Source organism: Gobius niger, assembly GCF_951799975.1.
Source record: "Gobius niger genome assembly, chromosome: 5".
NCBI classification, from domain to species: domain Eukaryota; kingdom Metazoa; phylum Chordata; class Actinopteri; order Gobiiformes; family Gobiidae; genus Gobius; species Gobius niger.
Window position 1 is genome coordinate 12,558,222 of NC_136856.1, and position 20,142 is coordinate 12,578,363.

The 20,142-nt window shown below is 39.8% G+C and overlaps 2 protein-coding genes across 2 annotated transcripts in view; one reads left to right on the plus strand and one right to left on the minus strand.

Moving 5' to 3' along the window:
• ppp2r2ba (protein phosphatase 2, regulatory subunit B, beta a) overlaps nt 1-14,480 on the minus strand; it is an 82,023-nt gene extending 67,543 nt beyond the window's left edge. The window contains exon 1 of the mRNA XM_079556441.1: nt 14,102-14,480. Coding sequence (XP_079412567.1) covers nt 14,102-14,180 — 79 coding nt within the window. The 5' untranslated portion in view covers nt 14,181-14,480. The remainder of the gene's footprint in view (nt 1-14,101) is intronic.
• Nucleotides 14,481-16,138: 1,658 nt separating this feature from the next.
• rpl26 (ribosomal protein L26) lies at nt 16,139-19,314 on the plus strand. Its single transcript, XM_079556074.1, has 4 exons — nt 16,139-16,253; nt 16,835-17,006; nt 17,720-17,860; nt 19,157-19,314. Exons 2-4 carry the CDS (start codon nt 16,839-16,841, stop codon nt 19,283-19,285), a joined length of 438 nt encoding a protein of 145 aa, XP_079412200.1. The 5' UTR covers nt 16,139-16,253; nt 16,835-16,838; the 3' UTR covers nt 19,286-19,314.
• Nucleotides 19,315-20,142: the final 828 nt, after the last annotated feature.

A 20,142-nucleotide genomic window follows, 5' to 3' on the forward strand; every position in this document is an offset into this window, starting at 1 on the left:
TAATGAGGGAATGACATAATAACATGATGTAAAGCTTGAAAAAGTTGATTTTGCATAATACCCCCCCCCCCCCTTTAAAAGACGCCTGATTCCACTGGGTAACCACAGACCTGTGAACACAGCCTTGCACATGCAAAGTGAATATACAGTAATAAACACATCACACGTATGGCCCACACGTGTGGCCCACACATACAGGCCCCAAAATCTGCCCAAGCTGGCTCTATCCACCAAAATATTTTGACGGGGGACCTCGACCTGTACCGCAGGGCTGTCAAGTCAAACCTGCTCCAAAATATCAGAAGAAACAGCCTAAATCTGCAGACATAAGGTGTGGCTGTATTTTCCGATGTGATTAAGAACCACTGTGGTCCTCTGATGACGTGGGACCAGCCCTTTATCCCTCTCACTGATAAAGCAGCTCAGAAGCACTGGATTTGAGTTTTGTCACATATAGTGACTTTCATCAAATCTACATTATTTAATATAGCAAACAGCTTGCTGGATGTCTCCGCATGTCCATCTCACAAATAGTTAAATAACAAAATCACGGTCCATTGTGCCAATAGTAGTAAACGCAGGTGCAAAAAGCCATGCTTGAAACAATAATTGTTAAGAGGCAATTTGCATGTGTGAAAGTACATTTCATCCAGTACCCATAATGCCACGGTGTTTGCTAAGCTCATTAACTTCCCAAAGTCATTTGCTTTAAATGTTTTGTTGATCTTGTCCCTCTCACTGAGCAGTTTGTTTCATTTCAGATCAGACTGTGAACGTGCCAACAGTCTGCTGCTGGCAGGGCTTTATGCAAAATCTCAGTCTATCTCTGGGTGAATACAAATGAGAGGCTATGCAATTTAATTATGAACTTCAAGGCTCATTAATACAACACATAGTATTAAATACTGTTTTAGTGCCAGTTACTTACGACCAAATTAGGAATGAATGGCCTGAAAGTGCGCCGAAACTGAAATAAACACATGTTACTGTAAAGGGGCGTTCCACTGTTAAATAAATATAAATAAAAGGTTCTGTATTCGTAAGCGGGAGCAACAGGCACAAAGAATTAGTTGATGATAATAATTATTATTCATTTTTTCATTTTTTATTATGCATTATTCATTCACTTTCCTGCATGTAGCCACAGCTGCCCTGGGGTGGGCTGAGTGATATGTGGCTTCCATCGGGCAAATAGATCCTGCAACCATCACCCATCAGTCTGTCACACACCACATTTACAGGCAGGGTGAGTGAAGTGTCTAAGGCTAGCTCTGACAACTGCTGACCTTTGGATCTGTGGATGAATGCACGATCTACTGAGCCTCTGTTGCCCTTCATATCCCCTGCAGAAATATATGAAGAACTCCTGATAACAGCGTTCATATTGTAACATGTCACATTTTGTCAGTTTGTTAGTGGCTGTTTTTTAAAGACAATACTTAATTCACACTAATTCAAACTTCCTCTGAGCCTTAGTGGATGTACAGAGAAATCAGCACCGGCAGGAAATCAGAGCCACTTCACAGTTTTTTAATATGTTCATACGCTCAATTAACACGTTCTCACGCTCCACCAAATCCTGCAGAGAAAGTGGTGCAGGTGTCACGCTTAAAACAGATGGCGGATCCAGTTTTGTGATGTTGAATGATTTTTAAAGCTTTTCCTTTACTTCTTTATGCTGTGCAGGCTATATGTACTTCCAAAAATGCCTCAAGCAAAAATAACATGATGTCTGCAAAAAGAAAAAAAAAAGAAAAGAAAGATTGATAATAAGTGCTGATGAAGTTTAAATTTCAAGGGAAATCCTGCCGAGTAATGGTTTCATGTTATAGTAGGAAGAAGTGAGAGGGCAGCAGTGGGTATCAATTACACGAACCCCTGGAGTAACGTAATGTAAGTGTTTTGTTCAGCTTGGGTGTCATTATAGGGTTGTATCACAAAATCACTTCTTCCATCTGACTGAGATTTTCAGTCAGATGAAAATGAGACTTCATGGAAATTTAAAAATCTGCAGTAGTTTTAGAAATGAAGACACTTTATGAACAGAACGAATTGGTTATACGTTTTTCTTAATGGAACGCATTGTGTTGAAATGGCTCAGTAAATCAAGAAACTCCCTAATATTGTGGAGCCAAAATATATTTTCCGGCCCAAATTCATCTTATTTGACATCACATTCGTTAAACTGAAAATGTGTGGTTGATGAATGGGTTACATGCTGGGGACAATTTCCCATTGAAGACAAGAAGTAAGCCTTAAATCAGCCACAGAGGGGAGTTCAGCCTAGAGGACTTAGAGTAATAGCTAATCCAATGCAAATCACTGATTGAAAAAGCTTCTGCAGAAATAGGATTTAGGTAGCTGTGTGTGTTGCGGAAAAACTCCTCGCTCTGCAGAGTCAAGTCCATCCTCAACAGATAATAATAGAAAGTGTAGTTTTAGGCCCCAGTGCAAGTTAACAGGGAGTGAATGGAGGTGCCTCTTGACCGTTAAAAGAGTAACAAATGCCCCGCTGACAACCACAATCCCTTAGAGATGTCTTTCAGAGCCGTTACCGCTCGTCATATCCGCCTTCTGCTTTGTTAGCACACCTTGGTCCGACCTTCTCCGCGTCTTTGCCTCCTCATTAGAACAGAAAAGCTGAGGTAGCACACAAGCGGAGCAGTCACGTGCGCGGGTGGGAGCCTCATGTTTGGTGTGGCAGCGCGCTTCGTCCCCCCGTGGCATGCCGAGATGGGACAGCGGTGCCAGAGGAGGGTGTTGTGAGCTGTGAAGTGGGTGTCTGTCAGGATAACGGGGGCTCAACGGGGTGTGCGATAACGACGGGAACAAACGCCAGGAAGCGCTCCACCGAAAACATCTCTGTCGCTGTCAGCTTCTTTTGAAAAAAACAAAAAACGAGATAAAAGGCCGTGAGGCAGCTTACACGGCCATGAATTTAAATGATACAAAGGTGCTAATGATAACAACTGTCCAAAACGCGAGATTTTTTGAAGTGTTAGTGCATCAATGGTTCTCAACTGGTGGGTCAGGATTCAGGAGCTAAAAGTGGGTTGTGACGCAGAACCATTTTCTGTGGGTCGAGCAACTTGGCCAAAAATTCAGGTTGATAGATTCTTTTGAGTTTCAAGATCAGTTTTTTTTAATAGTCAGCTTTGTTACCAGTGCATGAAAGAACTCTGCACATGACAAGCTGTATTTTGTTTTAATGTAGATTTATGAGGGTCATGTCTGAGGTTGGAAGTGGGTCCTAATAAGGTAAACGACTAGAGAGCCACTGGTGCATTTATACAGAATAGATGTACAATGAGTTTTTGTCTATAAATGCTTAAGGCGAGACACTGCAGGTGAATAGGGAAAAAATTTAAATTTACAGATATCAATTTGAAACTTTTGCTGTAGATCACTGGCATAAATGTAAGAAAAAAATACATGGCAAGTTTTCTGTCATTTTATCTTTTCATCTTTTCGGCGACGAAATCTGAATAATGGATAGAGCTACATTAAAATTTATGGTTTCATTTTATTGATAAATGAGTTACCATGACTTTTTCAGAGGGGATTTTGGATATCTTGCTTAGTTTTAAAATAAGCTGTTTTTTAGTGGAAAATTTTGTAAAAATATAATTTTCACCTTATTTTTTGACATTCAAAACTCAATAAATCAGGCTAGGGATTAAATAATAAAAAATCCCTCTGAAAAATCTTCGAAATATTGTTCGGTCCTACTGACGTGGACATAGTGTCGCCACAATGACAGAAACATGTGTTTTGAGAAAAAGGCCCTTGAAATTGCATTGTCCCATATAAGTCTATGGGGGAACATTGAATCAGCGCAATTCTGAAGATTAGGCATATTTTTTGTTTCCAGGTGAAAGCTTATATGTTCAGAGACCAATTTGGCCCAAAACCTGAAAACTGAAAAAATTGAGTTTTGCCTGTAGTGTCTCCCCTTAAAAGAGATTATAAAAGAGACCCATTTGATTGCCACCCTTGACCCTTCAAAGCTAAACTGAAAACAACATGCTGACTATAGGGAGTCAAGTCTGTGCACTGGAGCAAATGCAATGGATGCAATTTCAAAACTATACTTTGTCAGTGAATAATTACAATGCATTGAATCAGATCAGTTGATATCAACAATGGAGCCCAAAAATGTGACTGACTTGGCTCTAAAAGAGATTAAGGGCAAGGTTTGAAACTCACTCTCTTGAATTGCATTTGTTATGTGACTACGGCAGACCAATTAGTGACATCTTAGTAAGTGTACGGTTTGTGAAGGTGCCAAAGCCTGGATAAGATGGTTGCATCAGGGTATGCGGGGGAAACAACAAGGCTTGTTAAAGAATTAATCACTGTTTGCGAAAAGATGATTTGCGACGACTTAGGAGAGAAAAGCTGAACAAAGCGCAGTAAAACAGGCTTTGGTGAAGCTGCCATTGTCTTCCAGATAAAAGCATGTGTCAGAGATGAAGTCTTGCAGTTCAGATATCAAAAATGATTCAAAGTTACGTGTCTGTTTTAACAACTATAGCCGGTATTGATGTTTACATAATGTAATTTCACAGGGGGACAACCCATCACATAGACATGAAATACAGGAAAGAGGTGGTAACAACATGACACAAAGAGAAGCCAGCTGCAAGCCCAAATGATGGCGTAATCAAGACTGACTATGTAATTTTAAAAATGATTTTGTACCTCTGACTTCTTTTCAGACTTACCAAATCAAGACACGTTTCCTTCACCGAGTGATTTTGTTTAACCGTTTGTCTATCTTATGCTAAACTGAGGGATGTGGGTTTGTAGGTATACGGTGACCTGTACTGTTCTACCTTTAATTTTAGACAAATAGGCAAGCGAAGTGCTACTCTTTTACTTTGACATGTTTTGATGGTCATCTTCTGCCTTCATCAGAAGCGCTACATGATTGTAGTAGGTGTGACAAAGGCTGGGTAATATTGGTACTTTAACGATACTTGGTTTATGACACCGATACCAGAACAATACTTTTTTTGATACAAAAATATTTGTCATCTAGAACCATAAAACAGAATAATAATGTTTATATTCCATAACAGACTTTCTTTTAAATTTGCATCATTTATTTGACCTGAAACGACCAAGTGGCCTCCTTTAATGCTGTCCCTGCCTCAAAACTTGGTCTCTAAAGATAAAATACTATGTTATGTATTGTTTTTTTCTATGCCTGCTTTCGAGTATCTAAATGTTTTTTCTCCATATCATACTGATATCGTTTAACGGTAAGCAGCCCTAGGTGTGAAGCATCTTATCAGCTGTTTTTCCCAGGAATGGTCTATCTCAGAATAATCTCGCGCATAGTAAAAAAAGACAAAATGAACGTGTAGGGCGACCGCCCCAAAAAGTAGCATAAGTGGGACAAATGGTCCCTCTATTTATAAAGAGCTTTTCCACCTACATGAGGTACTCAAAGCGCTGGACAAGTGGACAAGTTGTAAGATATAGTGGGACATGGTGGGGCAGACATATGATATCAAAATGTATAAGCCACTAATAGGACCTTTTGATTATAAACTCACATACAGAGAGCGACAGGTCACCTATTATTCTAACACGGAAAGCTAGGACACACAAATAACTAAATGTACAGGTGTTTATGGTCTGCTGATGTGTGAAAGTCCAAGTTCGTATTGATATCAAGCAACTAGTTTCTTATATTTATAATAGGGCTGTGAAATTAATCCTTATTCAATTACGATTTCGATTATAACACTAAACGATTACAAAAACAGCCTTGTGTTGGTCTGAGGGCTGGCCAGCAGGGGGCAGGTGTGACATAGAATGAAACATCTGCATATTTTATATCATTTCGATTTTTTTAATCTCCAAAGAAAAATACTTTGCATTTTTTTTTATTAATAAATAAATAAATAACTTTTTTTTTTAACCGTAACAAATAATCAAATAAACAAATGACAAAAATAATCGTGATTATTACTTTTTCTATAATCACACAGCCCTAATTTATACCAACAAATAAAGTGTTCAAATATTATTCAACAAACCACAACACAACTGCTCCTGCACTTCTAGATTTACACTTGCAAGAAAAGAAACTTTCTGCATCATGTCCTCTCATATCCTTTGGTTCACTAAGACGACATCACATCCCATGGCATATACCGATATAAAGTCTCTATAAGGTACTGAATATCAGGAAACTGCTTTTTCCTCTGACGGATGATGCAGGCGTCAGTTTGGGCCATAAACTCAAACACAAAGCAGACGCACAACCAAACACACGCAAATCTGAAACCTTTAAGCTTTAATCCATCACACTGCGACTGACAGGACACAGTGAAGAGGGACACAAGGAAACAGCAGGCGAAAATATGAGGAAAATTGTATGAAAGCCCTAACGCCGAGAGCCGCAGCAGCTCATCCAAACATCATCGGTTTTCCATTTGTTTAGAGGACGTTGTATTGACCTGCCTCTGTCTTCCTTATTGCTCCACTGTCTGCTCCTGTCCCTCATCTCTCAGTCCCAGCGGAGCCTTCATATCAGCACTGTATATAGCCCCGGCCAACAGGATCTTACACTTCATCTATGTTAAATACCAGTGCTCAATTTGTGCTACTCCCATGCTTAAATAAATGGAGAATTTTCCATGGTTCATTCAAACTGGATGATAAAAAAGTACACAACTACTGTATCTGTCAAAGGCAAAGATGACACTAGAAAGAAACTGAATGACACATGAAATCACATTTCAATTGATTGGGAAAAAAATTATCCTTTCCAAGTAATTTCATATTTTTTATGCAATCATACACTGAAGTGAAACTGTATTCTATTTGTTGAATTTAGACACTGTTTTATGTGTACCTTTTGGTTTTGCTTTAGAACTAATTTAGTTGAGACCTGATTCTATCTGAGTCTAGATCTTGTGGTGCACAGAGAGAAATGTATTTTTGGTATCAGGAAAGATCCATTGTCCAAGAACAATTGCTCTTATGGCAGTCATGTGACACACGCCACAAAACTCAAAAATTCTGTTCAATATTGTAACTTTCTTTCTCACAACCCCAGATGGGCGGATTACAAGCACAAGGTATACAACATATACAAATACAGACAATGTTAAAGCAATGGGGGGTAAAACATGTCACTGCATGAAACTTTCTGTCGTGCAGCCCTTAAATGTATAGTTATGTTCAACATGAGGAACTTTTCAAACCAAATAATTTACTTTTTCATGCCCCCCGAAGGCGACACCACAAATGGAGCTTTTTCAGTTGGATCTATTAAAGTGATGGTCTGTAAGTTTGCAAAATGAGGAAAGATGGCGTGAAATTTGAAAGTAAACAATCCAATTCCACCCCTCTTTAACCAGAAAGCCCTTCTTTGTTTGTAAAAAACGAGGAGAGCAGGAACAGAATTTTCAAAAGTAAACGATCAAGCTCCTCCCCCACCTCTCCTGATTGGTCCTGACAGGCTGGTTCACAGGAAAAGCTCGTCTCATTGGTCAACACGGGAGGATACTAGAGATTAGTTGCAGAGATCCGGGAAGGAGGGACTTTACAAATATAACATATATATAGTATTACTTACTTAAAGGGGGGGTATTATGCAAAATCCACTTTTTCAAGCTTTACATCATGTTATTATGTCACTCCCTCATTAAAAACATGCCTGAAGTGTTGCCTTGGCACATTCACGTATTTTTGAGTAATCTGTAAAAACTCTGATGGCAGCCATTTTAGGGATAGGTTTGCCTGAGTCCTCCTAGGAACGCCCCCACCTCCTGGAGACGCCTCCGAGCTTTCGTCACCAGCAGAGTAACCAACCACTGCTCCTCTGCAGAACCCCCTCCCCACTGATGCCACAGACAGCGTGGGGAGGGGGCGTGTCGGAAAGGGTCAGAGGTTCTTAAAGAGACAGAGGCCTATTTCAAGACTTTCACTACAGCCATTTTGAGAGAGCAATTTTATACAAGGCAGTTATTCTAATTTACTGCATTTACAGACCAACAGAAGGTTTCGTCATCATTGTAGTGTGATATAGACTGGTGCTATGTGATTGAAAAAAGCATAATACCCCCTCTTTAACATCAAAATGCAGAACCAGGTGATCAATTTTTCACATTTTTTAAAATTTGTAATACATTTAGACTTCCAGACTATCACTTTAAGTTAATATTTTAGTTTTACAAATGGTTAGAATTAGGTATTAACGTCAGTAACAGTTATGGCTAAGGTCAGGGTAAGGAAAAGGGTAAAAGGTTAGAACAATGTAGGGGGTGGGTTCATGGCGCAACTGCTTCGGAAGAAAGAAAGACTTGTTTCTCCCAAAAATCGTCAGCTAGGAGCAAAATAAATTGTGCTGACTGCTCTGTGTGGGTATTATTTGGTTGGCATGACTTAGGGCTGTTCAGTTTGCTCTCTCTGTGTATTTTCAAAATGCATCACAGCTACTAAATACATCTCATTCTTGATCCCAGACAGACCGTTGCGTCAAGCTTTTCATATTGACATTTAATTGAAAAATCAATAGAGCAGCTTCAGGACTTACAATTTTGGCAGCATCTTTTCCTGCAGCATTTTGTCTGTCCCGCATTAACAAAGGTTTGGCAGCAACGTCCACAAGGAAGAGCAAAACGAGAAATGGCGAATTATATACAAGGGCATTTGTGAACTGTACAATACCCAGTCAATCAAAACATTAGATCAAATCATATACAGATTATGCAATTTACTTGTCACTAAAGTTGTGGACAAACGGGCCACAGCTGGATATGACGCACTATGACCTTGGTTTATTCCTGCAAAGGCCACTATTTCTTCAAGTTAGAAGCAGACATTGCATTACATAAGCCACCAGATGTCCCCCCCCCCAAAAAAAAAACTCCTGCAGCTTTATACTGTGCATCAAACATTATGCTGAGGTGTTAAAAACTATGAATAGCCTTTCATATAACTTGACTTGGCAGCGGCTTGTTGGGCCTTGAGTGATCGGAGTTTATTGCTTGGGTCAGTTTTATTACTAGGGACTTTATTTTGTTTTCCCCTACAGCACCTTCAGCGTTACTGTGGCGCCTTTAAGGGACATTGTGAAAAATGGACAGACCCAAACCATGACACTGTACTGTATAGAGCGGAGTAATTCCCAGGGAGACTGGACCCAGGTGAGTCTGAGTGCTGCCGCTTCAGACAGTGGCCCAGATAAACAGAGGTCCAGCACAGAGCTTATATAATGCATTTTCTCCAACATACTGGATACTGCTCACTCATCTCCCCTCAGGTCAAACGACTCAGCTGAAGCGGATGCAATGGAAGATGTTCGCAGCGCAGCAACCTCCAGGACACCGAGGTCAAAGGAAAGGGTAGAAAAAAATACACAACACCGCCTCAATAAGGACTATACAAGGCCTGCCAAACACAAGCGTAAACAAGGCTAACTACCTTCAATACTTTAATTGATCCACAACGGGGAGTGACAGTTTTGTCCAGAGGATGATGTCATACAGGAAAAAAAGAGTAATGCTGTATTAAAATATGACTCATGAGGACAACTTGCTTTTAGGCTTTGGTGTTTAGTGATGTAATGCGCTAATGTACAACACAAAACAGAAAACAAGTGATTTTTGTTAACTTAAAGGCACACTGTGTAACATTTTGGCTTCTGTTGTTGCCAGCAAAACAAAGTATGCTCCTAGACACAAAAAAGTGCTATTTTTGCAGTGGGTAATCAAAGAATCAATTTGGATGAGGACCTCAACTATTTAAATCTCGTACTTGGCTGCCTGTAGACGATATCTCCATGGAGACGAGCTGAGACGTCCCGCTACCAGTAAAGTTGGAGTCAGGTCTGAGGAGAGGAAAGCTACTCACTTTTCATTTTCTTTATCTTTTTCAACAAGAAAAATATCTGTAATAAAATAAATGCTTTTATTTTACTATTTTATTGACCTTTATTTAACCGATATTAATTTATTCCGATACATTATTATTGCAATACTTTGCCAAATCATTTTAATACCATATGTAAACAACAATTGTAAGCATGTTTTTAATCAGATTATATCAAGACCAAGACATTGCTAAAATGGAAGTCAAATAGGAAGATTTTGCACATTTTTGGTGAATCTATGAATCTTTATTTTAAGGGATAATGCATGACGAGGTGTCCATTATCAGAAATAGCTGGACGACGCGGAGGCGTGAGGAGGACGTGCTTCTGCGGAGTCCAGTTATTCTGATAATGGACACCTCGGAGTGCATTATCCCGGTTATACCATGGTCCCACGAACTGAAACTGTTCATTGGGGCCTGTTTGCTTATTTGTTTAAGTCCTGGGCAGGAGTTATTTCACCTCTTTACCTGAAACTAGTTCCAGCTCAGTTGTTTATCGTTGCTATGGAAACTGCTGCAGTGGAGGGATATAGAATGTGATTTAACTGTTATTTAACTGTTGCCGGGCTCGGTGTACATTATGTAAGGGATAACTGATAAATAACTGGTAAATAACTGATAAATATCTGATAATGAGGTTTACGCCTCCGTCGTCCAGTTATTTCTGATAATGGACACCTCGGAGTGCATTATCCCGCTTATACCATGGTCCCCCCAACTGAAACTGTTTATTGGGGCCTGTTTGCTTATTTTTTTAAGACCATGGTAAAACTTTATTAAATCCTGTAGGGAAATTTGTTGTCTGCATTTATCCTATCCTCAATGCTGCTGGAGCAACCTGTAGGAGCAGTGACCCATCTCCGGATGTGAAGCCATAGGCTAATGGTCAGAAACACCCGGCCAGAGGATACAAACTCCACACAGAAAGTGGTGGCTGAGTTAGCGAAAAAAATTGTAAATCTCAGTCCGATGGATGAGCTTGGGAATTTTGACATAAATTGTGGCTTCTTGTGATATGGATAATACGCCACCTAAAATGGCAATAACAGTAATTTTATATCTTGCAGCCCTAATCTTGTGCTTCACAGCTAGAAGGTCCTATGTTCAATTCCCTCTTGGATGGGCCTTTCTGTGTGGAGTTTGCATGTTCTCCCCGTGTCTGCGAAGGTTTCCTCTGGGTATTCTTGTTTCCCCAACCACTAAAAACATGTACAGTAGGTGAATCCTCCAGCCAGGTGTTTCTGACCATTAGCCTGGCTCCACATCTGGAGATGTGTCCCCGAGCACCGGCCTAGGCTGGCTGCTCACTGCTCCAACAGGTTGCCCAGCGGCATTGAAGATGGATCAAATGCAGAGAATGAATTTCCTTACTGGGATAAATGAAGTATAACTTACATGCGAAGACCCAAAGCTGTTTGACATCTGCTAGTTTAAATCATTAGAATACATTGGTGGAAACCTGACCAAAAACAAGTTATTTTATGACGAATTCTGAAAGGAGGAAAAACTCAGTAAAGCCTACAAATTCAATCCAAGCTCAACATAAGCTCTGAAATAGGCTACTGTCCTTAAACTAACATTAATTGAACTGTTAAAATGTCATAGATCTTTTTAATGCATGGATTGTCAAACCATTTCGTGCCTATTTTTGCACCTCGCAGTTACAAGGTCGTCTGCCGTGTCATCACGCACTATTGGCCTCAAGCATCAGGAGACTCCTCATCGTCTCTCCTCTTCCTCTCTGCAACTGTTTTATACGTGGCTACAAAGAGAGCTGCAGCGGTTCGTGGATCATGTTACTGTGGCTGGGCTGTGCAGCTTCATGTTTACTTCCTCTATTATACCACTCCCACCGTCGCAGACACAGGCAGATTCCTGATTGCGTGTTTACAAATATTTTAAGTGGCTCTAAACGCTTACACGCGTCCCTAACATCCCTAATGATGCCTGAGGAGCATTGGCAGCAGCTCAAATTGTTGTAGTGCATAATACGCTTTATTATGAGGAACAACACTGCGCTGAATGTCACGTTTTCCCTTGCAGTTGGTTGATGAGCTCAAACAGTTATTTAATGAACTAAAATCAAGCTCAATTTTCTGACTTTGTGGTCATTGCTTTGTCATTATTATGTAATCATTTCTTTATTCATATTTTACAGACTGGGAACACTGTGTGCACAAGAAAATACAGAAAAACTGTTACAATCTAAGAGAACACCCAGTTCCTCTAGGTAAAATCAGACTCTCATAACTGACATAGTGCCAACCTCACCACATCCACATAAGAAGAATGCTGTATTCGTCCAGCTTTACATCTATCTGCCACACTTACAAGGCTGTAAAAGACCTTGCAATAAATCTGAAAATATCAATGAGAAAATAAGATAAATTCTTCCAAATGTTATTCTGACAACACCAGAATCAAGCCAAAACCCGACACGACGTTGATCCTAGTTTAGCAATTCACAAGCTTTTACAAAAAGTTTCATGATTGTGTTTTCAAGATCATTTCAACCTAAAGGGATAATAACTTGTCTCTTAACTTACCTATAAACTCATACATCGTTTCTACTTTTATTAGAAGTCGCCTTATAGCAGAGTAAATGAAAAGGATGTTTATGTGCCATATGGTTATATAAGCTCATGAGTGGGTCAGTGACAGAGTTATGTCCCTTACGCAGTATTGCACACATATGTGTTTTTTTTATAGGTCAGCAGAGAAACCTTAAAGGCTCCTGACTGAAGAAACCGGTGCTATGGTTAAACACAGAGTAGACTACTGTACCGAGCTCCTATCATCTGAGGGCACGACTCGAACTAGAAAGAGGGCAACCATGCACAGCTAAATAATGCAGAGGCCTATTCCACATTAATATGACCTAGTAAATGGGGGGGTTATTACACAAACAGACAGACCCTCTTAGGCAATCCCATCTGACAGCGCAATCAGGAGGATGAATTCACCAGGGCTTTGTGAAGGCCAGTTTACCCAATGCAACATTTGCACACACCTCCGGGACAATAGGTCACCACAGAGCCACGGACATGTGTAAAAATGAGGAATAAATATGTCACTGCAAATATTAACCGAGATAGAGTCTGACTAAAACTGGCATGGGGAAAACTGGACGGGTTGACTGATATTATGTACAAATATGGAGATCCTGTCAGCCTTGTAGAGATTATAACTGCTTTCTAAATCAAGCAAACCGCATGTTACTTTATGACAAACCATTTATTGTCATTGCATGATATAACTCAGATGTACTGTATCTGTGGACAGAGCAAATCAGAGCAAGTTTTATGATGAATCCTGGAAAGAATATGCCTTACAGAAACTTTTCGAGGCCACACTTTGTAAGAAGACACTTTGCCTGTTGGCTAATATTGTAAATGTCTAAGCTTAGGTCTCAAGCTCAACATTTGGGATAAAGATAGCATATTTACAGCCTGAACAAAACATACATAATCATGTCACAACAAAACTCTTACTGAGACATGGCAATATGGCAATATAATACAAATAATTACCATACCTAACCGTAACTAAACATTGTGCCAGGATCAGCAAAGACGGAGCACATTTGGGAATAGATCTTTCAGAAGAAGCCAAGAAGACACCAAGGCTGGGCTTATAGGAGTCAAATTAACTCTCAAAAACAAATTAGATCAGGATAAACTAGACAAAAACCTATTGCCTAAACAAGACCACAATAGGACAACATCACCAGGACACTTAAGGTGCACAGTCCACTCTCTGGAGACATGGTTCATTGTACAAACAAGGAAGTATGGCTTAACCTAAAGCAGAAGAAAAGTGTGAGAAAAAGTGCACGAGGCAATTCAACTCTATAGGGTTTCAGTTTGCACTGTGCAGGCCTGTGTGTTGACAGCGAAGTGGAGCTACAGAAGCCATAGGGGTGCAGCTAATTAACCCTAAATAGCCGCACTCACAAAAAGCTTGAAGTCATTGCAAACAATCCTTAGGCGACCCCTGTATACCCCTTAGCATTGCACAAATAACTTCACACACTGTGTCCAAATCCGCTACAGCAGGGTATCCCAACTTCTACACGCATACATGCAGCTTCATGGCATGAGACAACAGTCCAAAAACATTCATGTCACACGCTCAAAGTGCAAGCAACTCGCAGCCCTCAACCGCCTTGACAGGATTCCCCTTGGCTTTGCTCGCCGTCCCGCCCTACCTTCTGTGTGGCAAGTGGAGGACAGGATGGTACTCGGAGGGCGGAAGAGGTACGGGAGATATCGGGAAAAACATTTCATCTTCTCCGCTGCTGGCCGTCGGCTGGGGAGCGCTGCGTCGAGGGCTCCACATCCGTGACTGACAGCCGGGGAGAGGGCGACCGACGGGAGGGGAAAGGGAGCCTCGGTGTGTCCGCGACGAAAGGGGGGCTATGACAGCATCACTTTTTCGCAGGCAGACAGTGCAGGCAGTCGGGGTTGTCAGCGCGACTCCGTGTAGCAGTGGCTCGGGGCAATGCGCGGAGGCTGGAGTTTGAATGGAGAGCCGGACAGGGGGTCGCCTCTGTAACTCTCACATGGGAGGTCAGTGTGCATGTGGTCCGCTTGGGTAAACACCTCCCCTTGTGCTGCGAGCTACAGGGGATGGACATTATAGAGCCATGAGGGGTCAGGTGATGTGCGCACGTACAAGACTTCTATGTGGGCTATAGGCTTAATTTAATCCATTTCATTAACAGTCCCCAGTTTCTAAGGTATAATCCTCCATAAAGCAGTATCGTCTTGCGCCAGCTTCAAGTGGATCATTATTTTATTTTTTTATGTTTTAAAGATGTATCAGAAAATATCTGGCTAAAAAAATTACTATGTTATAAATCGTTACAGTATAGTATGACAGTCAAAACTTGTTTTCACTGTTTAATAGCCTGTAAGTTTTAGCTCCATCTAGTGGCATTGCTCAGGATTACATTGACAAATTATAATAATTTATTTCTCATTTAACCCTTTAACCCCCACCTAAACCAAGCACATCCAGTTTGGCTTTTCACAAATCTAAAAGCTTTTTTCTCAACATAGCAAGGAAAGCGTGGATGAAAAAGCAACAATGTGATGAAAACGCAAAAAAAAAAGCCACAGATAAGTGATGAAAAAGCCACAAAGCAGCAATTAAAGAGCGACAAAAACATGCCAGAAAAGCAACAATAATACAACAAAAAAGTGGCTAAAGAGCGACAAAAAGGTGATAAATGTGGTAAACAAAAAAGTGTAAAAAAAAAAAAAGGGACAAAAATGCGGCAACAACTCAACAAACAAGATCAGTTGTGTAGGCCTTAGCTTTCAAATGTTGCTCTGCAGTCCAGAAGCTTTTAGATTTGGGTAAAGCTGCACTGGAGAAAATGCACTTGGTCTGGGCACTGGAGTTTTTAAGGCATAATCAGATTATGGACTTGTGCTACTTCTTATGTCTATGCTTGTGCATGACATGGCAATAAAATAAAATAAAGCAAAATAATGAAATTACCTATCAATATGTTATATACAACTTTTTTAAATTTTATTAAAATTACATTAAATGGGTTTGGGTATTACTGTAGAGCGGTATTGCTTGTTGAAAACGTATACCAGTATTGCTAGTTTTTATTCTTTTTATTTATTTATTTTTACAAAAAACTCTCGTTGGGAGATAAAAATGCAGAATATATAAAATTAAAATAAAACAACATTTCTATAAGAAAGTAGAAAACAAAAATTAAAATAGATCAAATAAATTAAGCGAAGGCACTTCAGTCCATTAGCCATGTCAAGGCAATTCACACACAAACATTTTCCTCAATCTTGTAGGACAGAGTCACTTGGAAGCCCCACAAATTAGAACGACAAATATTCTGAGACATCTTCACATAGAGAGTAAATGTAATCGCTTGAGTCTTTCAGAATATTCAAGGAAGCAAAGAACTCCCTCAATTCTATTTTAAAAAATATATATTTTAAATTCTTGTTTTGCCATTTACTTTTATGTATATGGTATTTCCCATAATTGTTGTGATATTAAAAATTCTAAAAAGTTCCTTCGGCAGGTCATTCCCAAAAAGAATTTGTTCTAACTTTAATTGTGTAATTTTCTTCATTTTGGTTTTCAGCCAATTCATGACGTCTTGCCAGAAACTTTTTTATCACTGGACAAAAGAAAAACAAATGTTCAATAGTTTCATCTTCCTGGGAACAGAAACCAGTATTGCTAGTTGAAAACTTGCTCAAAAAATCGAATACATTTCTTGTAGTAATTCATCTTCTCGCGAGAGCTGAGTGAACTAATGCAGGCGGAAGTGCTTACCCAGTCTCTTTTCCGCCGGCCATAGAGGAGCAATCGGCAGGGTAAGAAATCCTGGAAGAAATTTAGCACATCAATCGTAATCCATCCTTTATACGTTACACATTTATATCCATCCGAAAGCGCAAATACCCTTCAAACATGTTGCCCGATAAATAAAGTCCAAAATTGCGCGATGTTGCTTGATAGATGACAATAAAATCCCCACCGTACTGGTCTATGGTCGTCTCGTAGCTGCCGGACCCGCATGTCAACGGTGTACCGCTCGTTTGCGTTTATGTCCTAACCGTAATGCCCAAATATACCCAATTTTGTCGCTTTAGCGTTCAGTTTTGTGTGGTCTTTGTTCGTCGTTTTACTTACTGGTCTTCATGTCGCCTACTGTTATGCTAGCATTTAGCATTAGCATGGTAGCACTGATGCCTTCACCTTGCCCTGACGTGCTTCTGCTGCTCTGTCAAACTTTTGTCACTTTTAAAAGCAGTGATAGAAAGTCTTCACAAATTAATTGAACTCTTTGACAAAATAAAGCATAACGCTTGCTTCACCCCATCTTGAATCTACTCGTAGTTAAAACTGATGGACAAGTGTCAGTTCTTAATGGTGTTTTGTGTTTTTTTTCCAGCATCATGAAGCTGAATCCGTTTGTAACGTCCTCCCGCCGCAAGAACCGTAAAAGGCACTTCAATGCCCCCTCACACATCAGGAGGAAGATCATGTCTTCCCCTCTGTCCAAGGAGCTCCGCCAGAAGTACAACGTGAGGTCCATGCCCATCCGCAAAGATGACGAAGTCCAGGTAATATAGCGATAATGCAGTGACCACCTACCTCTTCTTTGGCTGTACTGATATTTGTACTTTTTTCTTGGTGGTGTGACAAATGTGTTCTATAGTATCGGTATTCCTTGTGTCCAATATACTTTTTTTTGTTGGGTTTAAGATGTCACAATGGTTGCCATCTCACTTTCAGTAGACATTAGACTAGTGTGTGATTCTGAGAAATATCAAATGAACTGCATTGTAGGGCATGCTCTACATCAGGAGGGCCGATTTTCTTCATTTCCAACACCCCAAGGGCTGAAACTCTATATTGTAGCCCAAAGTAAAGCACTTTTTTTTTTTTTTTCAAATATAAGTTTTGCACATAATATATGGTGTGTTTTGCTGGGAAATGTAAAATTTTTGACCGTGTGTTTCACATTTTGGAGTCCTTTTCACGTATTTGGTCTCTGACTTATGAATAAATGCTTCTTCAAAATTCTCTTGGGGGGGCAACAGTTTTATGCTGGAGGGTCATATTTGGCCCCTGGGCCTGATGTTGCCTTCCCCTGCTCTACATCAACATTCAGACTGTAATTTATTAATTTTAAGCTTTGTCAAGTCTGTTCCTTAATGTCCCCAAAAAAATTGCACAATGGATTTTGGGGCTTTTTATTCTTTCTAATTGAGGTGGTTACCCTGGAGGAGGTAGTGAAGGATAATAAGATGCCTAATATCTCCTACTTCCACAGGTTGTCCGTGGACACTACAAAGGCCAGCAGATCGGCAAAGTTGTACAGGTCTACAGGAAAAAGTACGTCATCTACATCGAGCGTGTCCAGAGGGAGAAGGCCAATGGTACCACAGTACATGTCGGCATCCACCCCAGCAAGGTCGGTTTATTAGCTTGTGTGTGAGCGATAACAATGTTTTTCTGATGCCTTAACACTTTGCAGTTCTGCTTACTGTCTTCATTTGTTGTATGGAAATCTTGTTGCTTTTATATTTTTTTATGTTGTCTGCATACTGCTATTCAATTCCAAATTATGAAGCATGCAAGTTTAGATATGGGTCACTGAACTGATCAAATGGATCAATTTACAGGATTGAATTACTATTTTATCCCAGTGCTGGATTGGAGTACCTTTTTGAGTTATAGTAATTAAGAATGACTTGCGCAAACTCAAAATGCGCAGACTGCAGGTATGAAAGCAGGAAAGCACTTCATTAGTAATTTAGCTGTCACAGGCAAGAGGTGACCTGAAAATGAATTTGATAAAAACACTGGTTACTGTTCGATAAAGAGCTCATGAGCTTTAATTAAAATGGGTTCCTCAAAACTATGAGCCACACTAGAGTTTTGCCCAAAATCCTGAATGTTTTCAGATGGTGTACCTTTTGCTCTATTGAGTTCATGGAGGTGGGATAGGATAGAATACAGTGTGTGTGTATAGCTATATAGTTTTTGTCCTTTAGATGTGTAAGGATGACATCAGAGCCTGATGTAGGGGCGTGTTAATTATTTTAGTTTGCTTTTACCTTGTCACTAAAGCTGCACCATTTTATAGAAAGACAAATCTTTGTACATTTCTGAAAATAAAATTTGATGCTTTGGATTAGCAATTTGCTTTAGAAGCATTTAGTCCAGTGATAGCTTTGTCAATGTTCTTACAATTCTGATTAATTGAAAAGTTGGTTATATTTAGTTATTACATACGTCACTAATTATATATTATACTATTGCTTTTTATTGGCATGTTTCAACTGGCTTTTTGAATTGCTGTGTTAAATCATCACGAAGGCAAGCAATTGGGGTCCTGTCAGAAAAGCTTATTTGGGAGCAGCCAGAGGGTCTGATTTTTTTATGTCCTGTGATTTATACGCTGACTGCACCAGCCAGGAAGCAATATAAAATGTACTTGAGTGAAATGTAAACTTCGCCGTAAAGTTTAACTGCTTTGAATTTGTGGAAAAGCACACAATGTAAACAACTCACAGGCCAGGATTTAGAAGAGGCTTGTGCCCAATTGAATGTATACACTTGGTCAATGTCTAAAATGAAGATGTAGTCTCATCTTTACATGTAGACACTGACATTATGAAAATGTATTGGAACATCTGTTTTGACAAACACAAGGTAAATTTATATGGTGACAAACTTTTTAACTGATTTTTTTCATCTTTCATAGGTGGTGATCACCAGGCTAAAACTAGACAAGGACCGCAAGAAGATCCTGGAGCGCAAGGCCAAGTCTCGCGCTGATGGAAAGGAGAAGGGCAAATACAAGGAGGAGACCATTGAAAAGATGCAGGAGTGAAAATGTTTTCAATAAATTGTATAAATGGACTTTGTATGCCTTTTTTTTTTAATGGCAGATTGGGTTATGGGTATTGTCTCAGAAGTGGTCAATTTCTTGGGTAGACTCGAGCGTAGAAGGCTACTGATGCTAAACGCTTATTTTCCCATCTGAAGTTTCAGATTGAACAAAATGTGCATCATACATAATAGAATAATTACAAGCCTGTATTACCAAGTCTGACTCCATATAGAGTTTGGGAATGTGACATCACATTGCTAAGCATTATGTGATTAGCATAAATTGTAAAATGAGATTTTAAAAGTTAAAATACTGGAGCTATTATTCACATTAAAACACTTGGACACCACAGTGTGTTAGATGTGTTTACCAGCAGCTAAGAGTTATTCCACGGCTGTTTTCTCCACTTTTTATACTGTTTTTAGCTAATGTTAGTCAATGCTAACAGCTGCAATGATGGCGGATCTCCATGGTAATTGTTGAATTTCCCGAGCAGTCCATATATAATTTCCTGTCTATTGTCTGATATAAACCCTCAAAAGGAAATCAACTGGATTAGTTACCTCAGTCCATTGTATCTTCAAGGAACAGGCCACCATTTCTACATACTGCGATATGTTTATACCTGAGCTTAGACGAGTTGATATGTACCTGTCTAGTCATTGAGCGTGCCCTTGAAAGAGCTTGGTTGACTCTAACTTCATCCCCGTTTGGAGGTATAGGAATACATTGGGAGAGGCCAAATGCTAGCAATATCTTTGGTCTTTTTGCGTGACTGAGTGTGTGACACACACAAAGACCAGACAGGTACGTATCAACTCGTCTAAGCTCAGGTAAGAACATATCTCAGTATGTAA

What these genes read in the sequence shown, in the direction of transcription:
- rpl26 (XM_079556074.1), top strand. Translation starts at nt 16,839, where the DNA reads ATGAAGCTGAATCCGTTTGTAACGTCCTCCCGCCGCAAGAACCGTAAA. An exon ending in GCAAAGATGACGAAGTCCAG is followed by an intron (nt 17,007 to 17,719) that starts GTAATATAGCGA and finishes CTACTTCCACAG; the next exon opens with GTTGTCCGTGGACACTACAA. An exon ending in TCGGCATCCACCCCAGCAAG is followed by an intron (nt 17,861 to 19,156) that starts GTCGGTTTATTA and finishes CATCTTTCATAG; the next exon opens with GTGGTGATCACCAGGCTAAA.